Source organism: Hippocampus guttulatus, chromosome 21, assembly GCF_054856545.1.
Source record: "Hippocampus guttulatus isolate MCC_2025c chromosome 21, RoL_Hgut_1.0, whole genome shotgun sequence".
NCBI lineage: Eukaryota > Metazoa > Chordata > Actinopteri > Syngnathiformes > Syngnathidae > Hippocampus > Hippocampus guttulatus.
The window spans coordinates 6,461,060-6,488,630 of record NC_141281.1 but is presented as its reverse complement, the minus strand read 5'-3'; the positions used below and the strand labels follow the sequence as shown (position 1 = coordinate 6,488,630).

General features: G+C 45.4%; 1 protein-coding gene across 1 annotated transcript in view; it reads right to left on the bottom strand.

Moving 5' to 3' along the window:
• Window positions 1-5,433: 5,433 nt before the first annotated feature.
• Window positions 5,434-27,571, bottom strand: part of sspo (SCO-spondin) — a 46,680-nt gene continuing 24,542 nt past the window's right edge. Inside the window, exons 66-113 of the mRNA XM_086102563.1 lie at window positions 27,368-27,502; window positions 26,990-27,126; window positions 26,815-26,909; window positions 26,702-26,751; window positions 26,401-26,571; window positions 26,108-26,278; window positions 25,944-26,023; window positions 25,658-25,827; window positions 25,530-25,576; window positions 25,237-25,437; window positions 24,964-25,134; window positions 24,599-24,799; window positions 24,454-24,526; window positions 24,096-24,316; window positions 23,778-23,930; window positions 23,281-23,447; window positions 23,057-23,202; window positions 22,732-22,952; window positions 22,602-22,634; window positions 22,366-22,530; window positions 21,702-21,920; window positions 21,287-21,454; window positions 20,929-21,063; window positions 20,270-20,507; window positions 19,832-19,984; window positions 19,693-19,739; window positions 19,337-19,507; window positions 19,090-19,266; window positions 18,683-18,838; window positions 18,473-18,597; window positions 17,450-17,589; window positions 17,211-17,257; window positions 16,862-17,107; window positions 16,171-16,332; window positions 15,949-16,065; window positions 15,584-15,722; window positions 15,286-15,482; window positions 15,022-15,192; window positions 14,297-14,424; window positions 14,032-14,171; window positions 13,783-13,829; window positions 13,148-13,312; window positions 12,521-12,738; window positions 11,533-11,628; window positions 8,606-8,666; window positions 8,136-8,266; window positions 6,963-7,113; window positions 5,434-5,853 (exon numbers count right to left, since the gene is read on the bottom strand). Coding sequence (XP_085958689.1) covers window positions 5,831-5,853; window positions 6,963-7,113; window positions 8,136-8,266; window positions 8,606-8,666; window positions 11,533-11,628; window positions 12,521-12,738; window positions 13,148-13,312; window positions 13,783-13,829; window positions 14,032-14,171; window positions 14,297-14,424; window positions 15,022-15,192; window positions 15,286-15,482; window positions 15,584-15,722; window positions 15,949-16,065; window positions 16,171-16,332; window positions 16,862-17,107; window positions 17,211-17,257; window positions 17,450-17,589; window positions 18,473-18,597; window positions 18,683-18,838; window positions 19,090-19,266; window positions 19,337-19,507; window positions 19,693-19,739; window positions 19,832-19,984; window positions 20,270-20,507; window positions 20,929-21,063; window positions 21,287-21,454; window positions 21,702-21,920; window positions 22,366-22,530; window positions 22,602-22,634; window positions 22,732-22,952; window positions 23,057-23,202; window positions 23,281-23,447; window positions 23,778-23,930; window positions 24,096-24,316; window positions 24,454-24,526; window positions 24,599-24,799; window positions 24,964-25,134; window positions 25,237-25,437; window positions 25,530-25,576; window positions 25,658-25,827; window positions 25,944-26,023; window positions 26,108-26,278; window positions 26,401-26,571; window positions 26,702-26,751; window positions 26,815-26,909; window positions 26,990-27,126; window positions 27,368-27,502 — 6,776 coding nt within the window. The 3' untranslated portion in view covers window positions 5,434-5,830. The remainder of the gene's footprint in view (window positions 5,854-6,962; window positions 7,114-8,135; window positions 8,267-8,605; window positions 8,667-11,532; window positions 11,629-12,520; window positions 12,739-13,147; window positions 13,313-13,782; window positions 13,830-14,031; window positions 14,172-14,296; window positions 14,425-15,021; window positions 15,193-15,285; window positions 15,483-15,583; window positions 15,723-15,948; window positions 16,066-16,170; window positions 16,333-16,861; window positions 17,108-17,210; window positions 17,258-17,449; window positions 17,590-18,472; window positions 18,598-18,682; window positions 18,839-19,089; window positions 19,267-19,336; window positions 19,508-19,692; window positions 19,740-19,831; window positions 19,985-20,269; window positions 20,508-20,928; window positions 21,064-21,286; window positions 21,455-21,701; window positions 21,921-22,365; window positions 22,531-22,601; window positions 22,635-22,731; window positions 22,953-23,056; window positions 23,203-23,280; window positions 23,448-23,777; window positions 23,931-24,095; window positions 24,317-24,453; window positions 24,527-24,598; window positions 24,800-24,963; window positions 25,135-25,236; window positions 25,438-25,529; window positions 25,577-25,657; window positions 25,828-25,943; window positions 26,024-26,107; window positions 26,279-26,400; window positions 26,572-26,701; window positions 26,752-26,814; window positions 26,910-26,989; window positions 27,127-27,367; window positions 27,503-27,571) is intronic.

The window sequence follows — 27,571 nt, the reverse complement described above, 5'->3', positions numbered from 1 at the left end:
ACAAACCACTACGGCCTCCACCCTCATCTTCATCCTGCCCCGGGGTGCATATCCAGAGAACCGCTGCCATTGTTAAGCACGAGGCTCGTTTGAAGTCTGCTCATATATTCACAAGGGTGTAAAAAAAAAAAAAACATGAATGATACGCATCAAAGTTCCAGGAAAGGGGTGGGAGGGGGGAGGGGCAGGGACAGGGGACTTGGGTAGACTGCAGCCTGGTTACACATTTTGCAATCTGGAGACCTTTCTCACTCCATGCCCAGGGGTGCAATGAAACATTCATTCGATCTTCAAGCATCCAAAAAAAAAAAAAAAAAAAAAAGAATATTGTGCCCCCCCACCCAAAAAAAAAGAAAAAAATATAGCTTCTTCACCCGAGCGGTCAGATCAACAAATAACTGCCAGAAGTGCTTCTAATTAACCTCCAATGCGAATAAATAACCATCTATAAAAAGAAGCAAAATAAAAACTAATTTGGCTCTAAATGCGTCACGCTGTTTTCTTTTATAGCGCACGATTTATCTGATTATCCACTTTGCTGGTTTCTAAGTACGGTTTTCCTGCACACTCCATATTGGGCATCATCTGTCCTTATTGTGGACAATCATGGATGCGCTGCCTAACCGATGCAGAAGAACAATAAGGATTGATTATGGAAAAGCTGCTCGAGCATTTTTCGACAATACATCCACTCCGTCTTCGCTAGTCTGACAATTCATTCCCACGAGTACACTTGAATGCCAAAGTTATCCTTTACGAGTGAGGACAAAGGGCGCATGACACATGGGACAAATAGTTATATCAACTCTTAGTTCTTTGTTGAGGATGTGGGAAAGACAATTCTCATATGAGCAAACCTTAAAGTCTTTTTTTTTTTATGGCCAAATCGTTGCCATGATATTTTGACTTTTTTTTTTACAGTATACATGGATTTGAGCATTTATTTGACATCCGGCTCGGTGTTGTGTGTGTAATTCAAACGTGGCACTAGTGTGTGTGTGTGGGGGGGGGGGGTCACCATAAACAGTGACCCCCATTAATCGACAGTGGTTACTATAGTCCAAGGACCTTGAAGTGGAAATCAAGGATATCAAATAAATGCTCAATCAGCTTTATTGCCATCAGTTAGTCACAACATCTATTTTTGGACACGATAAGGACTCAAGTATACAAACGTGCACAAAACCAGTGAATACAATCATATGGCAAGCAGTTTTTGCCATGATTCAGAGCCACCAAATCCGGTCGGGAGGGTATTTCGCTATACGAGTATTGGATTGGAACTTACTTTGACTGTCGAATTTCCTGATGATTGTGTCCAGGAAGGTGTTCTGCGGAGCCACATGGCCTCTCCGAACCGGCATCTTCGATGCAGTGGCCCCAGGACTTTATCGGGACTTTGCTGGACTTTGAAAAACTCAACTACTCCCAAGGAGACCCTGACTGCTCGGTCCAGTCAGGGATGCAAGTTGCCCCGAGTTTTTTTTTTTCCTCCCCCAGTTAATGAAAGTTGCGTCCTTCCGACAACGCGCAGTTGATGTGAGGCGTTCACTGCCTCCCGTTTGCGAGGTGGGGAGAGGGACGGTGTCTGTTTCCGTCCCCTCTTTGGTGATGTTGGTAGTGATGGCGAAGGAGGAGGGCGCTTGTCAGGTGATATATCCTCCTCTCAGTGGAGCTCCGCCACAATCCTCCTCTCATGGCGCACGACGGCACGCTCCTGTGAGGCGGACTGGAGGAGCTTGGCTGCGAGCGTCGTGGTGCTTGGAGCCATGGAGGGCTGCTGCCTTTGTTTCGCTTCTCATTCCACTTCTTCTCAATCCGGGCAAATAGCTAGAAAAGAAGAGAACGTCTACCTTGATGAGTATTTTGGAGGTGCTTTGCGTCGCTCTAATTCGCCTCCTCCTCTTGCGCTTCCTCCTCCGCTGTGCGCTTTTTTTCTGGATGACTTCAGCTCCACCGATTCGAGCTGCGCCTCTTTAACCCTTTATGCCTCGACCACATGCGTTTAGTTGAATGTTTAGAGAAACCCCAACCATCTCAATTTTTTTTTATAAATAAACAAACATACTTTATGGCTTATATGTTACAAATTGTGTAAATTGTCCTGAGACAAAATTTTAGAGTTGGTAGAAGTGATTTCTGGTCATTTAAAGCCCAAAGAAAAGCTGGTGAGCACCCCATTTTTTTTTCCTATCCCCCTGCTTGATGACCAATTCCAATATTAAATACAGCCAATACATAGCCTATAATGCTTTTAAATCGTCTTATTTGTATTCTTTTGTTCACATGGCTTTCCTATAGTTGTAAAAAAAACATTTTGGTTTGTTGTTTATTGAACAACAAACCAAAACCTATTGAATTTGTTTTACCAAAGACATATTTGAAATAGTACTAAGTACTAATACGTGGTGTCTCTCGACATACGAGCTGCTCTGCTCCTAAAACTATCCATCTAGAACTGAATGAAACCGATTACAAAATGATTTATCACCTCTGTTTTTTTCCCTTGAAAACAAAACAAGGATATGACAAAAATAATTCGAAAATAAACCGCCCGTTTTGAAAAATACGAGTGCCCAAATGATCATCTATCTTCTGGAATGGCCCACAAAGGAAATACACCTCAGTCCTGCTGTGGCGAAAATTCGCGTCACAAGAAATGACACCCAAAGGCCCGACCGATTTTAAGCATCTATAAGGCAGTCGGTGTCAAATGGGGGAGTTTCCATTGTGTTCCACCGCAGGTCAAACCTACAGACAACACGCGTAAAACGTCTGGAGTGACAGCTGGATTCGGGTTTAATTAACACTCAAACGTGGATGAGGACGAATACTCCCATGCAAAAACCAAAAGCGATGTTTCAGGTGATTGCCGACCCATTTTAATTGGCGTGAATTACACTGGGGTTGAGGATTCACCACCGAGGCGTTCATGTACGTCACAGCGCGGGGTTCCCCTCACGTCAAGATGCATTCATGGACTGTCGGATAATAAGCCACCGAATCTGTCACGTGACTGAAGCAAACGCGATAGGACGCACAGCTGTCAGACGTATTCGCATTCATTAATCAAGGAGAAATAGAGACATTACAGTTTCAGTATTGACTTCTTCGGCTTTTTACTCGAGTAAAAGTAATGCTTGCAAAGACACGAATTAAAATTTCACACGGTTAACTTCCAAGTATTGCATAAAGCAGGAATATAATCACAGAAAACATTCGGCGAAAGCAAAAATCAAGTCTCCATCCAACAAACTTTCAGCTTACCTCAATATGCATGTTCAAATTCGACGGCACGTTTTGGAAAGCCGTGGATTCGCAGAGTTTGCGGAGTAATCCAATATTTCCTCGCTGCTGGTGCTCAGTTGGGACTTTTGGTTTTCTTCCTTGTCATTTTCAGGGCTGCGTTTGCTCTGTTCGAAGTGTGAAGACTTGTCTTTAATTTTTGTGGCTTGTGCAGGTGCGAGGGATCGCGCACTAACCACTAAATTGTCCTAATGTCTCATCCAAACACATTAAAAATCACTCTGCATCTGGCGTGACTTTTTTTTTTTAATTAAAGGAGTACGGCACGTTTTGAAAAATTAAGGAGTAAGAATAAAAAGTAGGGCTGAAAAAATAAACACAGGTAAAGTAAAAGATACTCAAAACCTCTACTCAAGTAATATAAAGTGTTTGTCCTGCGCCAAGTGAGACCTTTGAGTCCACAACGACTGTCTGAAACATTGCGATAAAAATCTACACGTGACACAAATACTCATGTTCAAGTGAACTTAATTCGACCTCTAAACTTTTGAATGCCTGTGTCCAACTGAAAATAAATAATAAATCCTGTTGTGAATTTTGTCGTTTAGTTGATATAGAGAACAAGTTGTGCAAAATTGGATATGCATTCAAAAGTTGATACAGATTCAAATTTGGTTGGTTATAGTTCATTTTAGAGTAATCTTGAATTACCTATACAGTATAACCGATAACTATTTTCGGTGAGTAGTAAAAGGAAAACATTGATTGCAGTTGGATTGGTTCTAGACAGTGCTGTGTGAAAATGTGTGCCAGGGTATTCGTGTTTCCCGACCGCAGCAGCAGAGGCGGCTCCCAGGTTCATTCTGAAGCTTTCTCCTTAAATCCATTCGAGCAGGATGTGTCACGCCCCCGACTGAGTATAAAACTGCTTTGTTTTCAGTTCCGTCATCTGTCGGCCCCCTCAAGCAACATCGCTACTCAGTGCACCGCATTGATCAAAATGACCTGCAATCACAAAGGCACTCGTTTTTTTTGCACTGATCACTGCTTTAATGATTGGAAAGAGGTGATGGATTGCAGCCCCGCGGTTGGATGAGGCCTGAGCAGTCATTTGTCAAAATGTGACATTTTAGTATGAATTAAAAATGCATCAGTTCCCCTCCTATTACACACTGGAGTATTCGCTACATTAGCTGAGAGTCAGAGGAGGCGGGTTGACCAGCCTTCCATCTTCAACACCCCTTATTTAGTCAGGACAAGCGAGCAGGGAGGAGGAGGAAAGGATAGAGGGGTGAAGAGGTGAAAAAGGATGAAAAACAAGAAAGATGTGGAAGATCTCTTGTTTGTGGATCAGCCACATTTCACTTTGGCTATGTATGATGACGCTAAAACACAGGCCAGAAGCGTGTGTGCAGTTTTCCAAGCAGTGAATATCAGGCATGCCTTTATTTCCCTTATCGTTGTTTATTTACATTGAAGCAGCCTACGAGAATAGTTGTACAGGGATGAAACAATGTCATGCTCTGGTGGGCTAACTGGACGTACCTTATCGCAGCTAAGCAGCCCTTTCCTGTTAAACTTCAATCCCCCACCCCCATTATGAAAATCATATCAATATCCTATTACATACGTCCTAAAATGGCTAAGCTCAATTTTTTTTGAGAAAGTTGCCTAAATCTGTCATGATATAGCATACCAACTCTACAATCCCTCCGAAAATGTAAAATCTGTAACACGGTGCCATGTGATAAAACTGCACATTTTAGATGAAACTTTTAAAGTCACACTTTGTCTGATCAGCATCTTGATACGCCACTCCTGTGAGATGGATGTATGAACTCGGCAACGAAGAAGTGCTCACGACCACACATTTTGACAAATTGAATAATACTTGGGAGGAAGGGCCGGCCATTTTGTGTCAGAGGAAAAAAAGCCTATAGATCTTTGAGTTCAGCTCAAGAAAAATGGGAACAAAAAAACAAAAGTGCAAGGACATGAACTGCTTTATCCATTTCTGGCATGATCGTTTTCATCACATTTTTCCTTCTTTACCATATCCGGTAACCCTCTGTGGTGTAGTGCGAAGTAGCGATTCATGTCGTTGATTTATTTTGCTTTGGATAGAAAAAAAAATAGATGCACAGTTGAACAAATATGAAGCGCCCACATGTTCCGTGTGTACAAAGGTTTATTGAATCCGATAAATGTAATAATAAAAAAAAAAATCACCACATGCTATACAAAGATTTGTAGTGAGCAAAACTGTCGTCTACTCGTCATTTAATGTCGAAAGTTCCTATTTAGAGTAAACCATAGGCCCTTTAATTAATACATACAAAAATAGAGTTGGTAAAAACAAACAATGTGCAAGACAAAGATTAAACACGGGATTCAAAGGACTATTTTCGGTCATACAAAGTTGGATGACAAAAGGAACACATTTTTATACGGACATAAAGAGGGTCCAAGCGGTTCATTCATCCATTGCCTCCAAACTGTTGGATTTGGCCAAATAACTCTCTCCTCTTCATTGTACACCCGAATGTACGCATGACCGAAATTCCTCGCCCATGTATGTATGTGCTCATCGCCCGGACAGGTCGCCCCCTGTGAATCAAGTTGAAACAATCGTGGAGCAGTGAGAAGCAGAAAGTGAACAGGTCATTGACATTCCTTTGCGATGAATAATAGGCAACGTTTGCACAGCTTGGACGGTGAGTTCTTTGTCTTGAAATACTTTTAAAAGTCAGTAAAAATTGAGCAGGAATGCGGCAAAATGTTTCGGGGAGCGTAAGGGAGCATTTATTATTTTATTTTTTTAATTTTACAGTCACAGTTCAGATTGTTCACCTTTGTTGGCACTCTAGGTTTATTGTTGAAACACTGAACTGATGATATGAAAATTTTCTGCAGACGCATAAGCTATAATTTGCATGGAACACAACTCATGTATGTAAAAACTCAAAGTGGGGTCTGGGTGGGGGGGAGGGGGGGGTTGTGTGAACCATCCGTATGCTTGAGGTTGCAATCATGAGAAGAGAGCACTCACACATATCAACTGATGGCAGCTGGTCCGTCTGCGTGTGTCAAAGATTGATTGCCATAGTGACCAAATCCGTCAGACGCCGTCGTCTATGGGATTGTAGCACTGAGAAGGGCATTTGAGCTCGGGGGGATGCTCCGAGTTGTGCGGTGGCTACATCCAATTAGCTTACGCAATCGGAGTTGGGATCTGTGATTGAATTATTGATGGGGGAGGGGGGTGGGGGTGGGCGCTCAGGCTAACATACATTCCAGGATGGCTGTGTGAAAGTGTCATTGTGAATGCACATCTCCATATAGGATATTTTGGACATTCCACTTTGGAAAATGCTTTCAAAAAAACTCTTTGGCAGTATCAGTGGCTAAATGCAGACAAAAATCTTTTGATTGCAAACCTGTGTATGGCCCTCACCCGTTTCTGTCATAAACATCTTACTTTGGTGCCATCTTGCGCCAAAGGAACTATCTTACAGTCAGTTGAGGAGTTTCATTGCATTGACACGTCGCGGCATCTATCAGCAACTGTCCGTCTCGAACGCTTTCAAGTTTCTTCACATGCATCGTCGTACTTGAGTGCCGCATGCAATGATTTTTCCGCCTCCCTCAATGCTCGCGCCACATTACAATAGGAGACGGACATTCAAATCACTTTGGTCGCATTCGCTTTCCCTCACCTTGGCAGCTGGTGCACTCGCAGCTGTGAATGACAGGCAGGACGACCGGCTCGCTGTCGCCACTGTCGCACCGCAAGTTGAGGAAGCGCACGGGGTTGTCCGGGTCCAAACGGTAACTGCAGCACTCACACACAGACCTGAGGTAGGGCTCCTGTGTCGAGATTAGAGAGGACGCTGAATGAGTAGATCAAATCGACGCACGAGCGGGTCGGTCAATAATTTGTAAGAACAACACCAAGCTCCCTTCCACGTGATCTGACCAATAGTATTGATTTGTGTTGCCTCGAAAGAATCGCTTCTATGCCGTTGCTATTTTTCAAGTATGTGAGGCAGTTGCAGTCGTTCTCACGACCGCACGGATGACTTTTCGCAGCATACCGTTTCTTCACTGGTTACCATGCCCCGTTGCCACAGTAACAGTAGGTAATGACACATTTGGCTCAGCTGATGTTTATTTTTACTAATCTTTCAGCATGACTGGCTCTATTTTTAAAGTCGGAGATGTATGGATGCCAACAGAGAACAAAGTCGCCATGGTGACGCGCTGCGGTCTCTGCTGTCTTGCGAGCCGAATGAATATGAAAAAAAAAAAAAACCTAAAAATAAAAAGGACGTTCAAAAGAGGCAGACAGAAGCTTTAACGAGCTCAACACGTGACCTCCAACATTCTCCTTCACGTGCGCGAATCAACATGTCTATATTTAGCTCAACAGCTAAACGGTGCATGTGCCCAAGCCGAGTACGTCTCTTCGCACAAATGCTCATTTGGAGTTAGACACAGAAGAGTCTATTTGCTGATTACTGCAACCCACACGACAGTCTGCCATGGAAGGAAAATACTGTTAATAACAGCTGAGAGTTGCAGTTAAAGGCCTCGAGCTTGAAAAATTACGAAGTCAAGGTACTGCCGTAACTTCAATATGACCTCCAAATATGAGAGTGATCATAAACGGCTTCGTAGCGCACTTTCGGGATATCGCTCACACCATAATGAAGCCGTACGCCGCCGTGCGGGGAAAATAAACGGCCCGAGGATGCGAGGGAAGCTCAAAGTAGCAACGTTACGAGACAATAACTGACCCGAGCTGGCCCCGGGCCAGCCTGCTTATGAGACGGACTGTCTATAATCAACACGCATGACTGTGTGTGTGTGTGTCCCGAGCTTCTCCATACCTCCAAGATGACATCGGTCCTGGACAGACAGCGCCCCTCGCAGAAGCTGACCTCGATGTTGTCAAGTCGACAGTTCCCCTTTGTGATGTTCTTGACCTGCACGTAGCGACGGCACTCCGGGGCGGTCTCGTCTGACGCGTCCGCACGGAAGGAAAGGAGGCACATGAGGGGCGAATATAAAAACGGAGGCAAGTTAAAAGAGCAAGGAGGAAATAATTGAGACTATCTGCTTTGATTTGCATAAAAGGAAAAAAAAAAGAGAATGACAAAGCCATAGGAAGGGAGAGCCCGATTCTATCCTGGGGAACAATGTGACACTGCTTCACACTTTGCATGTGAAGCAAAGAGATTTCAGGCCAAGTGGAGGTTGTGTAACCCTTCCTAATTGGCCACTGCGGCACAAAGGATTCTCCAGAATCGTCCGCTTCATATATTCCCCAGGTTGCATTTTCTGCACATTTCTCATTTACCTGGAAAAGGCTTCCTGCAGACTGGACAACAGCTGCCCGGTTCCTCGATTTTGACTTCTCCCTGAGCGAGAGGATGCAGTCCATTTCAGAATCAAGCCGTATCAACAACCATCATGAGATTCAACCATGAATTCATCCCATTTCAATGTCAGATGTGAATGCAGGCAAGAGTGTGAGCATTGTGCCATTTGCAAGTACAGAACTGTCACCAGTGCGAGGAAATACCCACAAAGTTGACCGGAACACAGATTTTTGAGTTTCAGTCAATGTTTACGTATAACGCTACTTTTGCTATTTCACTGACCATTCGATTTTCCTTTCTTTAATGAAAGGATATGAACAATTTTGCCTCTGTGCTGAGATGGAGGCGTTGAAGCCATCAAGGAGGCCAGATTTGGTCCAAAGAAAGAGCCGCTTCGAGAATGCTCAGCAACTCAAAGTCTGGCAGCGGACTCGTGACACCTGCTGAAGCCGAACCTTGAAACTTCAGCCTTGTGCATCAAACATCAACACAGCTGACTGTTCACCCCGAGGACATTCCCTCCCACTCAACAGCGACCACCATTCTTCCCTCAGGGGTGGCAGGAACCGACTCACTAAGTGAGTGGGAGTGCATGAGCGGAATGACTTGAAGAGCTTTAAGATGGCAGATGGGATGCATGTGTGATGTGTGAAATGTTTGTATTAAGTGGAGACGAGGGGCTTGAGAATGTTGGTTCAAGAAAAAAACAACAAAAAAAAACAAACGCAGACCTGTGTGCACCGTATGTGCAACGCGCGATAGATTGCACGGTGAGCTTCGAAGGTAGACAATCAGCTCACCTTCAAAGTTTGACCTGTCAGCAGATTTTATTTTTACCCCAGCCTTCATAAAGCTGCCGGTGAGCTCAAGACGAACGTGGAGCAAAAATCGAGTGTGTGAAGCAAGAGATAGAACAGAAATTGCTCTTCGTTGGGTGTGTTTATTTGCAAAGGAATTTTGATCACTCAATAAAGTTCCAATTCATCAAGTATGAACTTAATCGGACAATTATTTTGGGAAATCTTGCACTCAACAAATACTCCGTATATATATATATTTTTTTTTAAACTAAAACTAATACAAAAAACCCCCGTAAAATGTTGAAAATGAAACAAAAACTATTATATCCCTCGACTGAAGTCAAAGATTCACAGGAAACAGTAAGTAAAGCAAAGCCCAGAGTTGCACGCTTTGTGGGTGGATCGAGCAATCCCATATTGATCGGCTCCAGCCTTTTAGAGAACATATTCGACATTCTTTGGGGAGCCAAGAATGTGCATTTAAAACGAAATGACACATTTGTGACCACCTGAGACAGTGTGCGAACTGGACCACCCCAGGGGAGCATTCAGCAGATGGGCAGGCCTGCCATGCTGCTCTGGGAAAAATCTATTTGTCTACTTGTGTGTGCAAACAACAACTGCAGGGGGGTGGAAAAAAGTATTTTGGAACAAGTAAGGGACAAGATTTTAACCGTGTTCCCCAGAAACCATTAAAAAAATAATAAATTGTGTTTTCATTTGCATTTCCCCAGGTATGGGAATATTCGGCTGTTTCTTCAAGCATTTTTCATAGATAATAAGCGAGCACATCCACAGCGCGGGCAATGACTCAACTGTGTAATAAAGACTACGATTGAGATAAATGATTCATAGGGCGGATTGGGGAAAAAAAGGGAGGAGTCATAATTTCGAAAAAAGCAAAATTGAATCTAAATATGATGATTGACGATGATTGGATCGATATCTGAGAAATTGACGTACAGGGAGGTCTCCGTGCTAAACAAGTTTGATTGGCCACTACTGCACAGTGCACATGTGGGCTGTGTATTTGGAACCGGGGCATTTAACTAACCTCCAAAAAACACAACTGTCACATTGTAAATAAAGAGCGGTTGCGTGGATCCCGTTGACACGGCAGCACAAATTGGGTGTGTATTCTGCAGATGCAATATGTGAAAGAGGGAGCTAAATGTACGTGGAGAGACTTTCCGTCGAGTTCAACTGCTGTCAATTGTTGGCGTGGAAGAGTAAACTTTTGACTGCAAAGATATATCTTTGCCTTTAATCGGATATCCTGCCGTGTTTGTGAAATCCACGACGAGCCCGTTTAGAGTCACGGGCGAGTGTTGTCAAGTAGCCAACCCGTATTTCTCACAAATGGGTGAAGGCTTGCCAAATGTATTTTTCACCTTACGGTTTCGCTCAAAAGAAGCAAGGACAAGCAGATTTTCAAAGTCTTTATATTCTAAATGGAAATGTACAAAACGGGAAATCAAATTACTGAGAAGAGGAGCGCGGGGGGCAAAGTAAGATGCTGAGTCATGGTGTATTTTGCGTGATGGCAGTATGGGAACCGAGCGGGCCTATAGTGTGTCTGCAGCCTACGGGCCAGCTAACACAGTGAAAGATGAAGGTCTGTCTGGGTTATCAAACAAACGGCATTATTATACTTGTCCTCCAGGTACACCACAGTAAATAATTTTGCATAAAGCAGTATTGCTGTCCTCCCCGATGCAGAAAAATGCACTAAAAGGTCCATTTTAAAAAGATGAGGACTTTTATGCTGTTCTTAACAGTGGGGAAATAAAACAAGCCAGTGTGTGTGTGTGTGTATATATATATATATATATATATACACACACACACACACACACACACACACTGGAAGTGCTTTAAAAAAACACTAAATTGAGAAAATGTGATTTTGGCCAATTTCAGAGGTTGTATGTACTCATAGGAGATCTTTACTTTTTTTTTTTTTTTCCCTGTGGTGTACCTTAATATAATTCAGTTGTGGCCGGCGCTTACAATAACCATGCAGTCAAGCTAATTTGGATCTAATTTGAGAATAATAGCGACGCTCGTGTTCAGAAGTTGATTAAATGCCAGCGAGCGTGTCTCACCTCATCACAGTGGAGTTCAGGGCACTTCGGCTTGCACAGTTTCTTCCCGTTCACGCAACGACATGACAGGCAGTCCTCCTCCCACTCCAATCCTGCCTGGCTCACACACACAGAAACAAATAGTCGCCATTTACATTTTTACTCAAATTTCTGTCCCCGGTCACTGAATTTTTGATGAAGTGCGGCTGGCTCAGATAGCTCAAGATCAATGAATGACATTGCGACATGTAGTGCACCGCTCTCACTGTTAAAAAAAAAAAAATGGGAGCTTGCAGAGCCACGTTTTGACAACGTAATTATAACAGCATGTACGGACACGCGTTAGATAGAACGCACGGGCCAGCGCATTTCTATATGTTGGCAACAGCAATCAGGGAGACTTCTTTGGTTCAGCAGATGGAAAGCACACTCCACGGGGTGATTTCGCAGCTCACACTCGGCGGCCATTTGGCATAACAGCCGTGAGGCGGTTGATTAGAGAAGCCGTTGAGGGTCTTTAGAGCGACATTCGTCATCGCATGCTGACAAGTAAGAGGAAGCGAGGAAAGCCGGCAAAGAAAGAATAAAAAAAAAAACGTCATTGAGAGAGATATCAAGAAAAGGGGATCTGACCTCTTGTCAGCGTATGATTAATTCTCATCATCCTATAATATCCCTTTCTTCATAAATTATTCCTGGACGGCTTGCCCAGTTGCGGTCAGAGTGCTGGCTTTCTGCAGCACGGCATGCATAATTGATGGCGCTTTGAGCAGGAGAGGCACCGTGGTGTAATACGGGCCCCGGGGCATGTCACTCATCTTCTCATCGGCCCTTTATGAGTAAATAACACAATGGGAGTGAATAAGAGAGAGAGGGAGCGCGTGAAGGGCAAAGTATGATGAGGTTCAAAGGTAGGCCACAATGAGGCGGGCACAACGGTCGCAAGGTACGAGCTCGGCCACGGGTCTGCATCCGGTGTGAGCCGGCACGCACGTGCGTGCGCGTTTACCTCCCGCACGACTCCTTGGTCATGGCAGGGGCAGAGAGCAGGAATGACGCACACGCCATGGGTGTTTCGGTAAAGCCCCTCCTGACACACGCAGCCTTCTGACGAGTGACTGCAGTTGATGGGAGTCGGGTAGTAAATGTCCTCGCAGCTCCTTTCGCAGAGTGGAAAGTCTTCTGACAAGCTCCTCCGCCGCTTCCATCGCTCTCCGGCAGGACACGCTGCAGAGGGGGAAGAGTCAGTTCGTGACGAACGGGGTGTCAGGGAAAAGGAAATGAGAAAGGGAAGATAAAACCAGAAGATGACAGGACGGATAAGAGGAAGAGGGAAATAGAAAGAGATCAGTTAAGGAAGGCAAGTCGGGATATCTAAAATGTGGAATTGCCTTGAGGATTGATGGAAGCGCTTGGCGATGAGTGGAAACAGCGTACGTTTGTCTTTTTATACAATACAGTCATACCTTGTCCGGGTATAGTTCATCCCCTGACCAATCGAAATACAATGAATCTACCCCCCCCCCCCTCCTAAAAAAGCACCAGCATTTTTTTTGACATGATTTTGAACTTTAAGGTTCTAAACCCTCAGTTTGAATGTCTAAAAGTAACCCAGATGGGTCGCCCTCTTACTCACAACAATCTGGGGCCACGCAAGGAGCAGTGCGGTGGTCGGAGCCCTCACACGGGACCCCTCCATACTGGCTCGGCCCTACCACAGTTCTGGTAGAGCTCTGTTGTCCTGTACCACAGCTAGCTGAGCATGGACCCCATTGGGACCAGTTGGACCACTCACAGTCCACTAGAGGGTGAGAAGAAAGGATGTGTGAAGACAATGCAATCATGCTGCAGTTTTTCACAAAAATGTGAATCAGTCATTCACAGTTTGTTTCATCCGCTCCACTCAGCATTCGCATTCGCAATAACCTTTTAATATTACATTGACCGTAAATGTTTATATGCATAGTGTAGACTCTGAATATATGTATACTTGACAAATGTATTTTGTTTTATTTATTTTTGGCCCATCTGTCCAAGTTAAAAAGCAGCTTGCCCCAGACCCTGCTGCAGAGCCTGCTACTCCCCCATTTCATTGGTCAACCAGTACATTACGAACCCTTTGACAAACACATCGTACTCTTGACATTTGCCACTTGAAAGAAATGACACATTTTTTGATTGCCCCGGCGCTTTCGCTGCAATAAAGGCGAGATCCTACAAAGTGTCGTCGCCGCTTTTTCACATTAAAAGCTGAGGCAGAGCATCACTCACCGTCGCAGAGCTCGGAGGTGCAATTAAACACTCCTCCGCGACACACACTGCGGACAATTGGGAGAATTTAGAGTCATGTCAAAGTCCTACAGTCCATGCTTTTGAATAAAGGATGACAAAATAGTCATCACATAACACAGATGGGACATACAGTAAGTACGGTGGTGTATTCAGTCAAAAGAAATGGAGGAAAGAGGATTGAAAACCAGTACAAAAGCTCAGTTGAGTCCCCCAAAATAACGTGTGTACCATGTGTTGCAGTGATATTGGACAGATGTTCCAGGCGACAGGACTTCTGTGCTCATATTCAATGTTTGGTAGGCAATCGGCAGAGAGAGAAGTGAACAGGGGCATTCTGCGTGGGACACACACAAGCCTCCATGCAATACCTGGTTTGGATGAGAAAAAATAAATAAATAAATAAATAACATTGCACCGGGTATCACAATGCATGCAGCTGAACGTGGAATATCTGAACACTTTCACACAAAGACACATGAAGAAGTATCCAGACCTGACCAGGTGGGCAGGAGCACCCGGCGTTGCAAGGTCCTGCTAAACACTGAGTGTGAGGCCACAGGTCTTCACAGGTAAATGGACAGGAACCGGAACATTCACTGAAGACCTGGCCATCCGGGCACTCTGTAATTTACACCATAATTAATATTCATTTACTCGTCATTAGATATTTCTTCATGTAAATCAACGGTTCTGCTCACTTAAAAGTTACAAGATTTGTATTTATTTATTTTTTACAGCGGTTGTAGTTTTCAAAGGTGCTGAAAAGCACAAAGGTGTTCCCCTACGGAGTGACAGGCAACAAGCCTGTCACATGATATGTATGCCATAAGACGGTGGTAAACTTTCCTATTAGACAGGGCTATGGCCTGACTAAATGAAGCGGCTTTCCTAGAGTCAACATTGGTGGCAGTGCTCTATTTTTATCGTAGACAGGGCTTCAGCCTAAGCGCAAAACAGCAAATAGGTGCCTTCTTTGGTGAAAAATGGAGGATAAATGCTCAACATAACTTAAAATATTTTGTTTGAATTGCCCAACTTGAAATTTTAATCTAAGCAATTTTGAGTTCACCCATTAGGTAAGCTGCACCGTACAGCACATGACCCAAACATAATGGACGGTAAAAATAATATTGTTTATTTCAATCCGGGTGAAATGACTAAATTGTCCCACTTTGAGAGATTTTGGAAGTTACGCTGTGTGATATTTATTTCTTTTACCGGTTCCACAGCGGTTGCTGTTGCAGACAGTGTGTTGCTCAAGTGGCCCAGCACAAGCGGCCCCGCCCGGCTCTGATTCCCGAAGGATTGTCCTGTTACGAGCGGACAACCCACTGCCGCATGTGGCGCTGCACTCGCTCCAGCTCGACCATTCACTCAACAAACATCCCACTGGAGGGGGAAAATATTAGAAACAACAGATTTAAATCCAAGAGAGTCTCCAACGTATTGCATAATTAGTTGCCATGCAAGGATGTTGAAGACCAGGGCACGGGCGCAAGTCGCAGCTTTCTGTCTGGATGGTTTCAGAACAGGAAGGTCCGCCCTCTCTGTCTTGGCACAGGCGCGTTCGTGTCCAGTGGCCACGCCCACACGAAGCGGAGCAGGACGTCCATGGTGTCCAAGGCTCATACACAGGACAGGCACGATCGGTGCACGCGAGAGTTCCATTCTCACATACGCTGGTGAACAAAAAGGGGCTTGAGAGTTGGGTGCCATGAACTAAAAGGAGCATTTGTGGTCCGCATTTCAGTCACAAAGCGCTTGACTGAGTTTTACTCACCAGGTGTTGCAGTCCACGGCAAGCCCTTCGTTAGGCATGAACTCCAATGTCCCGTTGCCCGATGGGATACCGCAGCGACATTCTGCCACGGGCACACAATGGCTGTCCTGCAATAGCTGTCCCTCTGGGCAACGACAACCTGGGAAGGGCGGGCAGGAAGGAAAGCAAGTTGATTTAGAGGTGGCCTGTTGTTGTGTCGAATCAATAAGTGTCACTCTTTTATGTGTTTGACTGTATTTGTACCATTCAAGAACAGGCGGATAAGTGATCGGCAACCGGCGCTCTGTTTTTTTTTTCCTTCCTTTCCGATGCGTGTTGTGGAGTGGAGTGTCTTTCATGAAAAATGGATGGAAGTCATCACATACCTGAATGACAGCGTCCTTGGAGACACTGTACATGCTCCCATAAATCAGTGCAGCTGCGAGGACACAGATTGGCACAGGCCTCTTGGTAGGCACGCCCCCTGTCTTCACAGCGTTCACCTTCCATACGGAACAAAGTCTTTTAAATATATGCCCTGCGTGACACGCTTTTCCTTTTGTTTGGAAATAGAACACACTGCTCCACAATAGCGTTCGTCGGTATACCCGGGCAAAGTCCCGTGTTGCAGCTCTGGCTTTGAGTCTGCTGGATCCGGCAGAGGGGTCCTGGGGGAGAGGCCAGAGGATGCCTGTAGCGCTGCCTGACTCCACCGCTGCACGGTTGGGCACAAACTGTCCAAGCACTCCACGCGCTCCACTGACATAAATCTGAAACATGGAAAACACGACCAGACCGTCAACATCAATACCAAAATTCCAGTGTTTTTTTTATAATTATGACACGAACCACAGGAATGGCTGCTGTTTTTGTAGTCTGGACGTTATTTGTCGTTTGTGCGCGATGCATACTGGAGCAATTAAGAGATGAGTTTGTGCTCCCGAAATCGAGTTGATTGCCATTTACATAAATCTATTTCGAAAGCTCTTGTTCCAGGCCTCCCTGTCAAATGTTTTACTTTAATTTCCAGTCAGGCTTTAGGTGGATGACTGCAAATCCAAACACATTCCCGTACGTGCTAATCATGAATCTCAATTTCAAACAATGAGCTATGAGCATATGTTTTCAGATCGCTCCATTTATTCAGATTTGCCGTCTTAACAGCTCAACCTTAAAAGAAGATTCATCATGATCACACAAACAAAAGTCACACACGGCATTTTGAATAATCGATTTCAAGTCGGGGCCCGGTAATCTCACATGGTCAACCTGGGTAAATGAAGCTGTTGTTGAATGTACCTTGGCACATGCTGTCATCCGGACACAGCCTGTCCTCAACTTGTGGATGTGGACACTGATTTTTCTCCTGCTCTCCAGGTACTGGTAAACCAGAGTCAAAGTCTAAACAGGCCCGGAAACGCCTCTGGACTGAAACCATTTCACTTCCGTTGACAGCCCCTTCCAGGAGAGTGCTGCTTGGGTTCAGGGAGGAGTAAGGCATGCAGGGAGAGCACGAAGTCCACTCCGACCATTCACTGAGGATGACTGAAAAAAAAAAAAAAAGAACATGAGGTTTTATGCAATGTAAAAACCATCAATGTTATTATTCAAGCAAGAAATAATAATAATAATAATAATAACATGTTACCTTCACACTCTCTCATGTCACACTCCAACATCCCGTCATGGCAAAGACTGAACACATGCAGACACATAAACAGACTCACTCATATCCGTTCACAACAAATTAGTTATGAAAATAGTGACTTATGGTACACGTGACGATCGCAACATGATGCAGCCCAACAATCCCTCACAGTTCTTTCTGCCTTGCAAGCAAAATGGACTGATTTACAAAACAGTGGGCTCTTAATAGCCATCGCTGACCAGGTACTGCAGCCGATAGCAACTGTAGACCCCTGAGGAACAGTGACTGGCGTAGGCGATTGACCCGAAGGTCGGTCCTGCAAGTAGATGCAGCCACAATGCTCTGATGGTACACAGCTCCCATTCTGCTGCAGCAAGCCCTGCAGGAACAACAAAACAGCATTTGTAAAATTAGATTAGGGACTGTGTTACTTTCTTATTTGTCTCGATGCTTCTGTTCTCAGCACCGGAGACTGTATCAATAGAACGGTGCTTGTGAAGATAGCAAATTTGAAACAAAACTGAACTAAGCAACCCTCTAATTGACTGATTCTTTTCAAAGGTGACATTCAATGATTTATATGTTGCATAAAAGGTAAGCCTTAACGGTTAAAGTTATCACCGTAACTCCTGCTGTCACGTTCCATCACTGCAAGGAGCGGCTTTCTGTTTCATATTTCATTACCTGCCCTCCTTACTGCTATATGTGCATGTTGTCACTTCACCACAGAGCATTTTGCAATCAATCAAACCCGAAAGCTCACAAACTTAGCTAAATAGCATTATGAAAATTGTCATCGCAGCACATATCAAAGTGATGGATTGCCGACCGTGTCAGGTTTCACTTGTTAACGTTGCTTTAATGCTGGGGTGGTCCCATAAAGTAGTCACCGTAAACACCATGGACTTTTAAAATACATGATTTTTAAGCAATTACATTTCAAAAAGGCTTATATTAGGAGTCCTGCGTTTTTGTTACTGAGATGGAAGACATAATTAAGTATCTTAGTTTCACCAGAATGGAGAAACAGGAATAGCACTGTATGAAATCACTATTCGTATTGTTTTGTGTTTTTTGTTATTGTAAAGTGTCCTTGGGTGTCTTGAAAGGCACTTATAAATAAAATGTATTATTATTATTATTATTATTATATTCATCAGCCTCGCTAGATGCAGTTGCAAAGATTCTGCTTGAAATCTATTTTAGGTTGGGCTTGTTGCGCTGGTGTTTGGAGTCAGAATAAACCTCTGCATCGAAATTACCGGTGGACAATAGCAGCCGGGTGTACACTCTCTGACCCCCAGACACAGGTCTGTACGGCCATGGAGCTCGCAGTGCTTCTCACAGGGTGTACCACATGGGGAATACACAAACGGCGCTTCACATTCTGAGAAAGCATGAAAAGATGTTTTCAATGAATTATAACTGTATGTAGTACAGTACACATTGTACCGTGTACTTTGAAAGCTCACCATCACAGTGGCTGAGGCTGCATGTTTTGCTCTGTGTTTCAACAGGGGTACACTGCTGCCCCCTGGTGGCCGGGGTGACAGCTACACGGTAGCGCTGCTGCCTCTGAGACTCACATGAGCACGGAGACCAAACGCTCCAGGCTGACATGGGGCATTCTGCAAAAGGAAGCAAAAGCTGTGACTTTGACTCATCTATTAACAACAACTTGTACTGTACTTCCAACTAATATAATGTAATCCTGAAGAGTGGAACATGCGGTTTGCACTCTTGCCTGACAGTGAGTCCTGAGGTTTAGGGTTCCTGTGCTTTTTATTTTTATTTTATTTACTTGAGTGATGCCGAATTGATGAGTAAATGTTGCGATATCCAGAAATGCTACAAAGACGCTACATGTCAACATGAGCACCTGGACATGGCTGTTTGAAACATAGCTGATTCTCTTCTTGCTTCATCTCGGCTTCAATCTCAGCAGGACATGTTGCAGTGCCTCCCTTCCCGCAGACGCACACCCGACGCCGCACCACAGTCCCCGCCCCGCAACTGCGGGAACATGGTGACCACGGCGACCAGGGGCAAAGGTCATCTGAGGACGGTAAGCAAGGGATCAAGAACCGTATTTACACTCAAATAGCACATTTGAGGGAACTACAGACCCAGACAGGGAGCAGCGTGACATTCTTGAGTCTGTCTCTCCGGACCATCACAGTGTGAGCCATTGTTACGAGGTGGCGGGTTGATACAGGCTCGGGTTTGAACTTGTGTTCCTTGTCCACAGGTCTCTGAGCAGTCAGACCACACTGACCACGGAGTCCAGCCACCATCCACTGGAATTAACAAAGAAATGACATAAACAACTGTCGATAAGATGTGTCTCTGCAAATCACACACTTAAATGAATAGACTGATTGTAAGTTATGTTTCTTCAAATTTAACTAAACGGGCATAAGATAAATAGGCCCGACCAAATAGCTTAACTGTACTGACTATTATTCAAGTAAATATGACCCACCTCTACAATCGATGTCTTGGCAGTAATCTCCCTCTGGAGTGCATGTGCTAGAATGCAAATAGCGGATGTTCAGCTTTCTTGCTCATATTCAATAAATGTATATATATATTTTTTTTACATATCTCTCTCTCTCTCTCACCATTGTTTACACTCTCCCAAAAGCCAGGTGTCTCCCACATGTAGCTCCTGGTCATCATGGAAACAAAGAGGAGGGCAGGGCCCTGGCTCACAGGGTTTATGATTGACTTCCTCAAATTGACAATCTGTTCCCTCGGTTTCTGAGATGAGAGATCTGAGACACAGCATTTCAATCAAGCGTTACGGTCACACAGACACGAAACAAACAAAGTAAGTTGTGTCGATGAGAAATGGGGCTAGAAGTTTAAAAAAAAGGTCTCAAGTGTCAATATTTTAGTGAATGTCTAATTGGTTCTGATTTGGACGTTGTCACTTTGGAATGTACTCAAATGTACAATCGTGAGCAAAGGTTTTGTGGGATGGAACCTCATTTATAGCTTCCTGGTATATCACTGTGACCTTAGCCTAGATATAATGATTTAGTTGACTGGAGTTTTACCTGTATCGGGTTCTCCGTCCGTGCCCACAAGTAACGCTACATGATGCCCAATTGGACCAAGAGCTCCAAGTGCATGTGGCCTGGCAGCTGTGATTGGTGCAGACCAACTGCCCATTGGTGCAGCTGCAGTTGTTGCAGTCGATCTGATGCCCGCTGCCAGCAGCCCAAATTTGGCCCTGCGAGTCCACGCAGTCACACTGCCACAGATGCACACACGCTCCATCCTGCTGCAACTGTCCTGGATGCACAGTGAGTGATTTACGTTGACCAATTTGGATGAAAGTGGACGATCTATCGGGGAATGCCCCTGTAGTCGTACCAATTGGAATTTGACCAACAAAACTAGCATTTCTCGAACCAGAAAGTGCTTGGGTAAAATGCTGCTTCCAAGAGTGAAACAACGAAATGAGTGCTTGGTTTATGGGAGGGTGGGTCTATGGCTATCAGCACCATTCATTTGCAGTCGAGATGCAGACAAAAAAGATTATCTGTAAAATTACAAGCAACCAATGTCTCGCAATGGATGGTACTATTTAAACCAAGAGATTCAACCGCATCTTAAGTAGCAAAATGAAGCGTGAAAAATAGCACCTTTTTATTCTAATCATCACAACCTCTGAATAAACACAAGCTTCAAAAAAATAAAATGATTTCAGAACCTTCAGGGCAGCGACATCCGGGTTGACATTCAATGTTGGTCTGGCACTCAATGCCTTGCTGGAGGTCAGCGCAGCGCTGCGGACACTCGTTGGCACAAGACACGACCTCCTGTCCCGGCGGGCATCCTTGTTCATCTGACAAAGACAAAAACAGAAGGTCGAGAATGTTGCCAAAATGCTCCAAGCATTTTCAATTCACATAATGTGCCCCAAAGACAAAAACACCGACCAAAACAAAAAGAACGTACTGGAGGAATGCACCCAATTTCTCGACAATAATGAGCTTGTTTTCAGATAATGCGTCGTGACATATGCAAGGTTTGTGTGTATTTATGAATATTTTGTTCATCTCACTCACCGCAGGGTTTAGTGTTGCATGGTTTGACCTGGTTTTTCTCTCCTTGGCACTTCTTTCCTCCGTTCTTGGGAGGAGGGCTGGAGCAGGAGCGGGTGCGTATGGAGCGGCCGCCCCCGCAGAGTTTATCGCACCGGGACCACGGACTCCAGCGGGACCAGCTCGCATCCACTGTAGACATGAACAATACACACAGACATGCTGTGAATGTTGCTTCGTTAAATGCTTTCTTTTCTAATGACTTTCATCAATTTTCTCTGGAGCCAGAATCTTTTGCGGGCCAAAATTTGTGGGACGATCTGAATAAAGGCGCACCTAGAAATGAGTTGCCATCGCCGTCATGGTGGCTTCAAAAGAGCCATCTACCCTGTGCAGCATTGAGAAAGAATATTGAATGTCGGAATGTTGACTGTCTCACCACGGCAGGGCCTTATGTTACAAAAGCGGCGCTCTATATTTCCTCCCAAGATGTCGTCACACCAGAAGCCATTGGGCCCAGGGCCCAGGAAGGTTCGGATCCTCTGCTGCTGGCCCACGCCGCAGGAACGTGAACAGGAACCCCACGTCCCCCAATCTGTCCAGGTACAGTTCCTCTCCTCGCAATCGTCCCCAATGCAGAGCTCCTCACCGTCTGAGTCTGGGATAGAGGGAATATGAATACTGTATGTTGTTTTTTTTTGTTTTTGTTTTTTTCTCTCTCCAAGTTGGTCACGGGATCCATGTAGGTCATATCCATCCATTCTCAACATTGTTTATCCTGAACAGGGTCACGGGGAGTTGCTGGAGCCTATCTCAGTTGACTTTGGATGAAAGGGAGGCTACACCCTGAACTGGTCGCGAATCAGTTGTAGGGCATATATAGAGACCAATGACCATTCACACCCACATGCACACCCTCACTGAGTGGGAAGCGATCCCATGCTGCCCGCACACCAGTCCGGCGAGTGTATCACTACACCATCAGCGACTTTGTTGTATCAATGTTCACCAAACGCCATTGTTGGACCATCAAACCATGCAGCTTGATGAGCCAAATGCAAAACAACAAGAGGATGTGTTGTCTGAAATGAAAAAGTACATACCTGGGCACTGGGGGAGGTTGCAGGCTTTGTCTTGATGGGAGTCCCCAAAGCACGGGGGTTTCATGCACTGACGATAACGGGACTTCATAGCTGGAGAGCGAGCATCACTGCATGTTTTAGTACATGGACTCCATGTTGACCAGCCAGTGAAACCAGCATCCTCATCTAGGGAATAAAGAAGTCGGGTGTGAGTCTGGAGGAAGCATGTGAAATGTGTCAATCATATATCCATTTACCTGGCAGGGTGGGTTCTTCTGTGGGACCAACAACTGTCAACGACATTAATCCAGCCATCAACGCATACAAAAAAAATTGACTGGCAAATTAGTGTGTTTTTCAGAAAAACGTCTGTTTACAACCTCTTACCTGGGCAGTCAGGGGCCTGGCAGTAGGTGCTTTCAACGTATGGCCCGATGCAACCTTTCCCTCCATGGGCTGGAGCAGGTTGGGTGCAGCCTCTGGTGCGGGTTTTCAACCCAAGACCGCCACAGGACAGCGAGCATGAGCTCCAGGAGCCCCAAGGTGACAGACCGCCGTCAACAGGACAGTGCTCCAACGAACAGTTCCATTTGCCGTGCTCACAGACACTATAAAAGGAGACGGGTGAATTGTTTTTTTTTCATGTTGGCATTCTGAGGTGAAACAGAACACATAGGCAGGTAAGGGGCTGCAACCCAAATTGTCGACTCACCATGAGCTGCAGTCATGAATCAGTGTGTCTTCAGGCTGGAGCTCTACACCTTCTGAGATGTTATGAAGGAGCAGAGTTGAGACTGGTGTGATGGAGACACTCTGCAGAGATGCTAGAAACTCCTCATCGACTAAACAGGGACACTCCTGAGATCACAACATACATTTTAGCATACTCGAAGCAAAATATTCCGGCACATGCTTAGGAATAGGAAAGGAACCCACATGCCGGCAGATGCCGTTATGTTGGAAAGTGTGCAGGGGGCAGTGACAGCCTTCCTCACAGCCATCGGTGTAGCAGCCCTCCCTGCCGCTGACCTGGTCGCAGCTAAAAGGGCAGCCCTCCCCTCGCTCACACTCCCTGTACAGCCTGCCTGGGGGGCAGCCCGCTTCTGCTCAACAAAAACGTTTGCACAGCTTTGTAAAATCAGATCAGATGCTTCCCAAAATGACTTATCAATCAACATTTTCAAAAATATTCACCCATTAATTTTATATCGCCCATTTTATATCGCCCATGACTTCCGAGTCACAGTTGAGTTTGAGAGAAACAACCATGAAGACATTACACATAACATTAGCCCAGATAATATTTAACCCTCTGGGTTCCGTTCTGGCCTTTTGTGTCCATTTTGGAACAGTTTTCACTCTGTTGACGCATATGTAAAAGTTCCCAATCATCCCAATCAAGTGTCCAGTGATTCAACGTTGCGTGGGCTTACCAAGGCAGACCTCCGTATTGCAAGTCTTGCTCTGGCGGCTGATGCCACTGCAGCCCGATGAGCCGCACATTCGGAATCGAGACTGCTGGCCTCCACCGCAACTGACAGAGCATACCGACCAATGAGACCAGGGTCGCCAAGGGCCCACCGTGTCTAGGGTCAAGACAAAATTATACATTCTCATCAACGTCTCTGAAAGAAGCAGCATACATTTCTGTGAATCAGTAAACTGAATGGGCAGGAATCCGGTTTAAATAAAGTAACAAGCTGACAGCATATTTAATCTTACAAAGGGGGTGACGGTGCAGGCACAAATACCTGTGCACAAATGTGTGTTGCAGTCTCTCCGCTGTTCGCCAATTCCCAGGCAACCTCTCCCTCCACTCTGAGGAGATGGATTATCACACTGGCGTCTCCTGAAGTGAACTCCACCTCCGCAGGAAACTGAACACGAAGACCAAGTTGCCCACTGGCCCCAGCCGCCGTCCACATAGCAGCCGGGGAGTGGGTGACAGTGCAAAACCCCAGCTTGGCAGGAACTGAGGTGAAAAATGACAAAACCTAAATAAATTCATTCTAACACTCTAAAAACTCCACAATGGAGGGCATGAATCTTAGAACTGATCGGTAGACGTGCTGACCACGACACGAGAAATGTATGTAAAATGATCCAAACCAATTTTTGCAGTCCATGATGATTTCTTCTCCTTGACTTGCAAACTGCCACTCAGTCTCGCCGGGTCTGGAATCTAAACCACCTCAGTGGAGGGAAAAAAAAAGTGAGGAATGTTGCAAAAGTAACACTTAAAAGGACCTCTCACCGGCAGCAGAGATGTTTTTGTATTTGCAGCGACACTCCTGTCTGGTTACACACACGCCATCCTGCAGGACCATGTCACCGGGGCAACCGCAGGTCTTGCTGCATCCTGGCGAGTCCAGGCACTCCGTGTCACCATGGAGATCAGAACAGGAGCGAGGGCAGGGTTTGCCACAGGGCCATTCTTCCTGGCCTCCACCGCATTCTGCAAAAGGAAATACGGCATCCTATAAACTTTATCACTGAGTTTATGACACAAATTTCGGGAAATAACTGCAAACTGGACCATGATGGAAAAAAAATTGTTTGAGGTAGTCACTCTTCAAGAAATCTTATCATTCAGATGCGTTGAAGAAATAAAAACCCGACCTGAGCACACAGTCATGTTGTCATGGCAACCACGACTCTGCATGCTCTCTCCCAGGCAGGGCAGACCACCGAATCGAGCAGGAGGGCTGTTACAGTCTCTGGTGCGATTGGAGAACCCGTCACACCCGTCGCACGCCGACCATGCTGACCAGGAACTCCAAGAACCGTGCACTATATCATAACGGCATTGAGAACAAGGAAGAAGCACAAAGGGTTTAAAGTGAGTTAGCAGACAGGATATTCCGGCCTAGTAAGCAAAAGAGCCAATCCTGCCTGGACAGAAGGTGATGACGGGACAGGGCTGTCTCTGGATTTGCACGCCAACGCCATTGTGTATTTCCTGTTCTCCGTGACAAGGCTGCCCGCCAGCTTTTGGTTCCGGACAGCCACAGCTTCTGTAACGGGATACTGACTCTGCCCCGCAGGTCCTGGAGCATGGAGTCCACATGGACCAATCACACCAGCTGCCTGATACTGGAAACACAGAGAAACGCTGATGAACCAAAGCCGGCTCAAGTTGCTAAAGACACGGAGATGGGTACAAAGGCGATTTGCGTCCGACTCACCTGGGCAAGGGTTTTGCGAGCAGTTAAGCTTCCCTCCCTCACAGGTGCTGAAAAAAAAATGGAGATCCAACATTCATTAAGAAGGACTTCATTTTCTTCATCACCGCACGCGTGTGAATCCTGCCAACCAGTTGTTACAGCCATCAGGAGCCGCAATCACGTCTCCGGGCTCGAGCCGGCGTCCAGTTGTAAGGTCAAGGCAGGGGCATTCTTCGTGCTCCAAACAGACCGTTCCATTCGCTGACAAAACCTTTCCCTCGGTACAGTAGCACCCTGGCTCACAAAGCCACTCGCAATGCTGTTTAAGAGGAAAAACGCCCCTTTAATAATTTCAAAAATGTTTTCTGAGTCGGGATAACAATAAGATGTGTTGACTGGAGGCCAACGATTCAGCAGATTTAGAGTGTTACATACAGCCAGGTCATCACAGGAGCGCGGGCAGGATGGTCCACAACTACTGAATGCCGTGCCTGGGACCTTGGAGCATGGCGCCACTGAAATCCCACCATGTTTGTTCCAATAGTATTGTCATACAAATGTTATTTAAAAACGCATGACGATAAAACACACAAGCCTACCTGGACAGTGGGCAGTGTTACAGGCTTTGAGCTCAGATCCAAGTCCCTCACAGTAATTTCCTTCTCCTTCAGGGGTCGGACTGTCACAGTATCTCCTTCGGCTCTGAACGCCCCCGCCACATGACTTGGTACACTGCGTCCAGTTACTCCAAGAACCCCAACCGCCGTCACCTTGAAGGAGCCAAACGCATCAAAATGACATTTTCGTGATAACTCTTTCTTGTACACTCCTCACAAAGTCATTGATAGTCAGTTATCAAAAGAGCGGATCATTCATGGCAGCACCGACTCACGATCACACGGGGCGGTGACACAGACTTTGTCCTCACGGTTAGGCCCCAGACATGGCAGGCCATTGCCAGAGCGCTGAGGGCTAGAGCAGAACCGATATCGGGAGAGGAGACCTGCCCCGCACGACACTGAGCAGTGACCCCAAGGGGTCCACAATGACCACTGGCCATCAGCTAGGTTTTTAAAAAAAAGATTCAATAAGGACAGGAGGATCAATCAATACACTACAATAACTTGAAATAATGGAATTATTGTAATCATAATAATGAGATAATATGTATGCAGAAATAAATCATAATTTACCATTGCATCTGGCTTGAGAGCAGTTTACAAGTCTTCCTGCTTCACACGTACTGAAATATGGGCATACGAGTTAACGTCAGAAACGCATGCAGGAAATGTTTGCAGTCACTTGCCAGTTTTTGCAGCCAGAAAAAATAATGTCTCCTGGTTTGTGCTGCTCTCCGTCAACGTCGCAGCGGCAATCAGACTCCTGGATGCATTCGCCATCCTGGGTACCAGCAATCAAATGCATTTATAACGATTATGTACTGGGTCTTGTTTTTATTTCCGAACAGCCGAGACACTGACCTGCTGGAAAGTTCCAGTCGGACACCGACAGCCTGGCGTACAGTTCCGACTGAGTTCCATCGTCAGGTCTGAACATGACACTGCTCCTGTCACACACTGCTTCCATTCCTGCCCCAGCGGACACACTTTGCTATCCCCTGAAACAGGAATGAGTTCAAGGGAACAAATGAATAACCACTTTGCATCACTGAAACGAAGTGCAGAAAGTGCACCAATTGAATGAATGCTGACAAAATGTCACCTACTAGTGGATAGAAAAAGTCTACACATCCCTGTTGAAATACACTGTGACTAAAGTTCCTTTTCGAGGTGCAAGTGTGTGTATGTGTGTGTGTGTGTGTGTGTGTGTGTGTGTGTGTGTGTGTGTGTGTGTCATACCACATGGCTGCAGATTACAGGCACTGAACTGTTGTGCTGTGCCGTGGATTCTGATAGGCCCACTGGTTCTGGTCCTGTAACCTCCTCCACATGTCACTGAGCACTCTGACCACTCACTCCATGGTTCTCTGACACCTAGTATATATCGTATCATCAAGACATCACTTACATTACTTGGCAAGGGCTGGATTCTCACTTACAAGC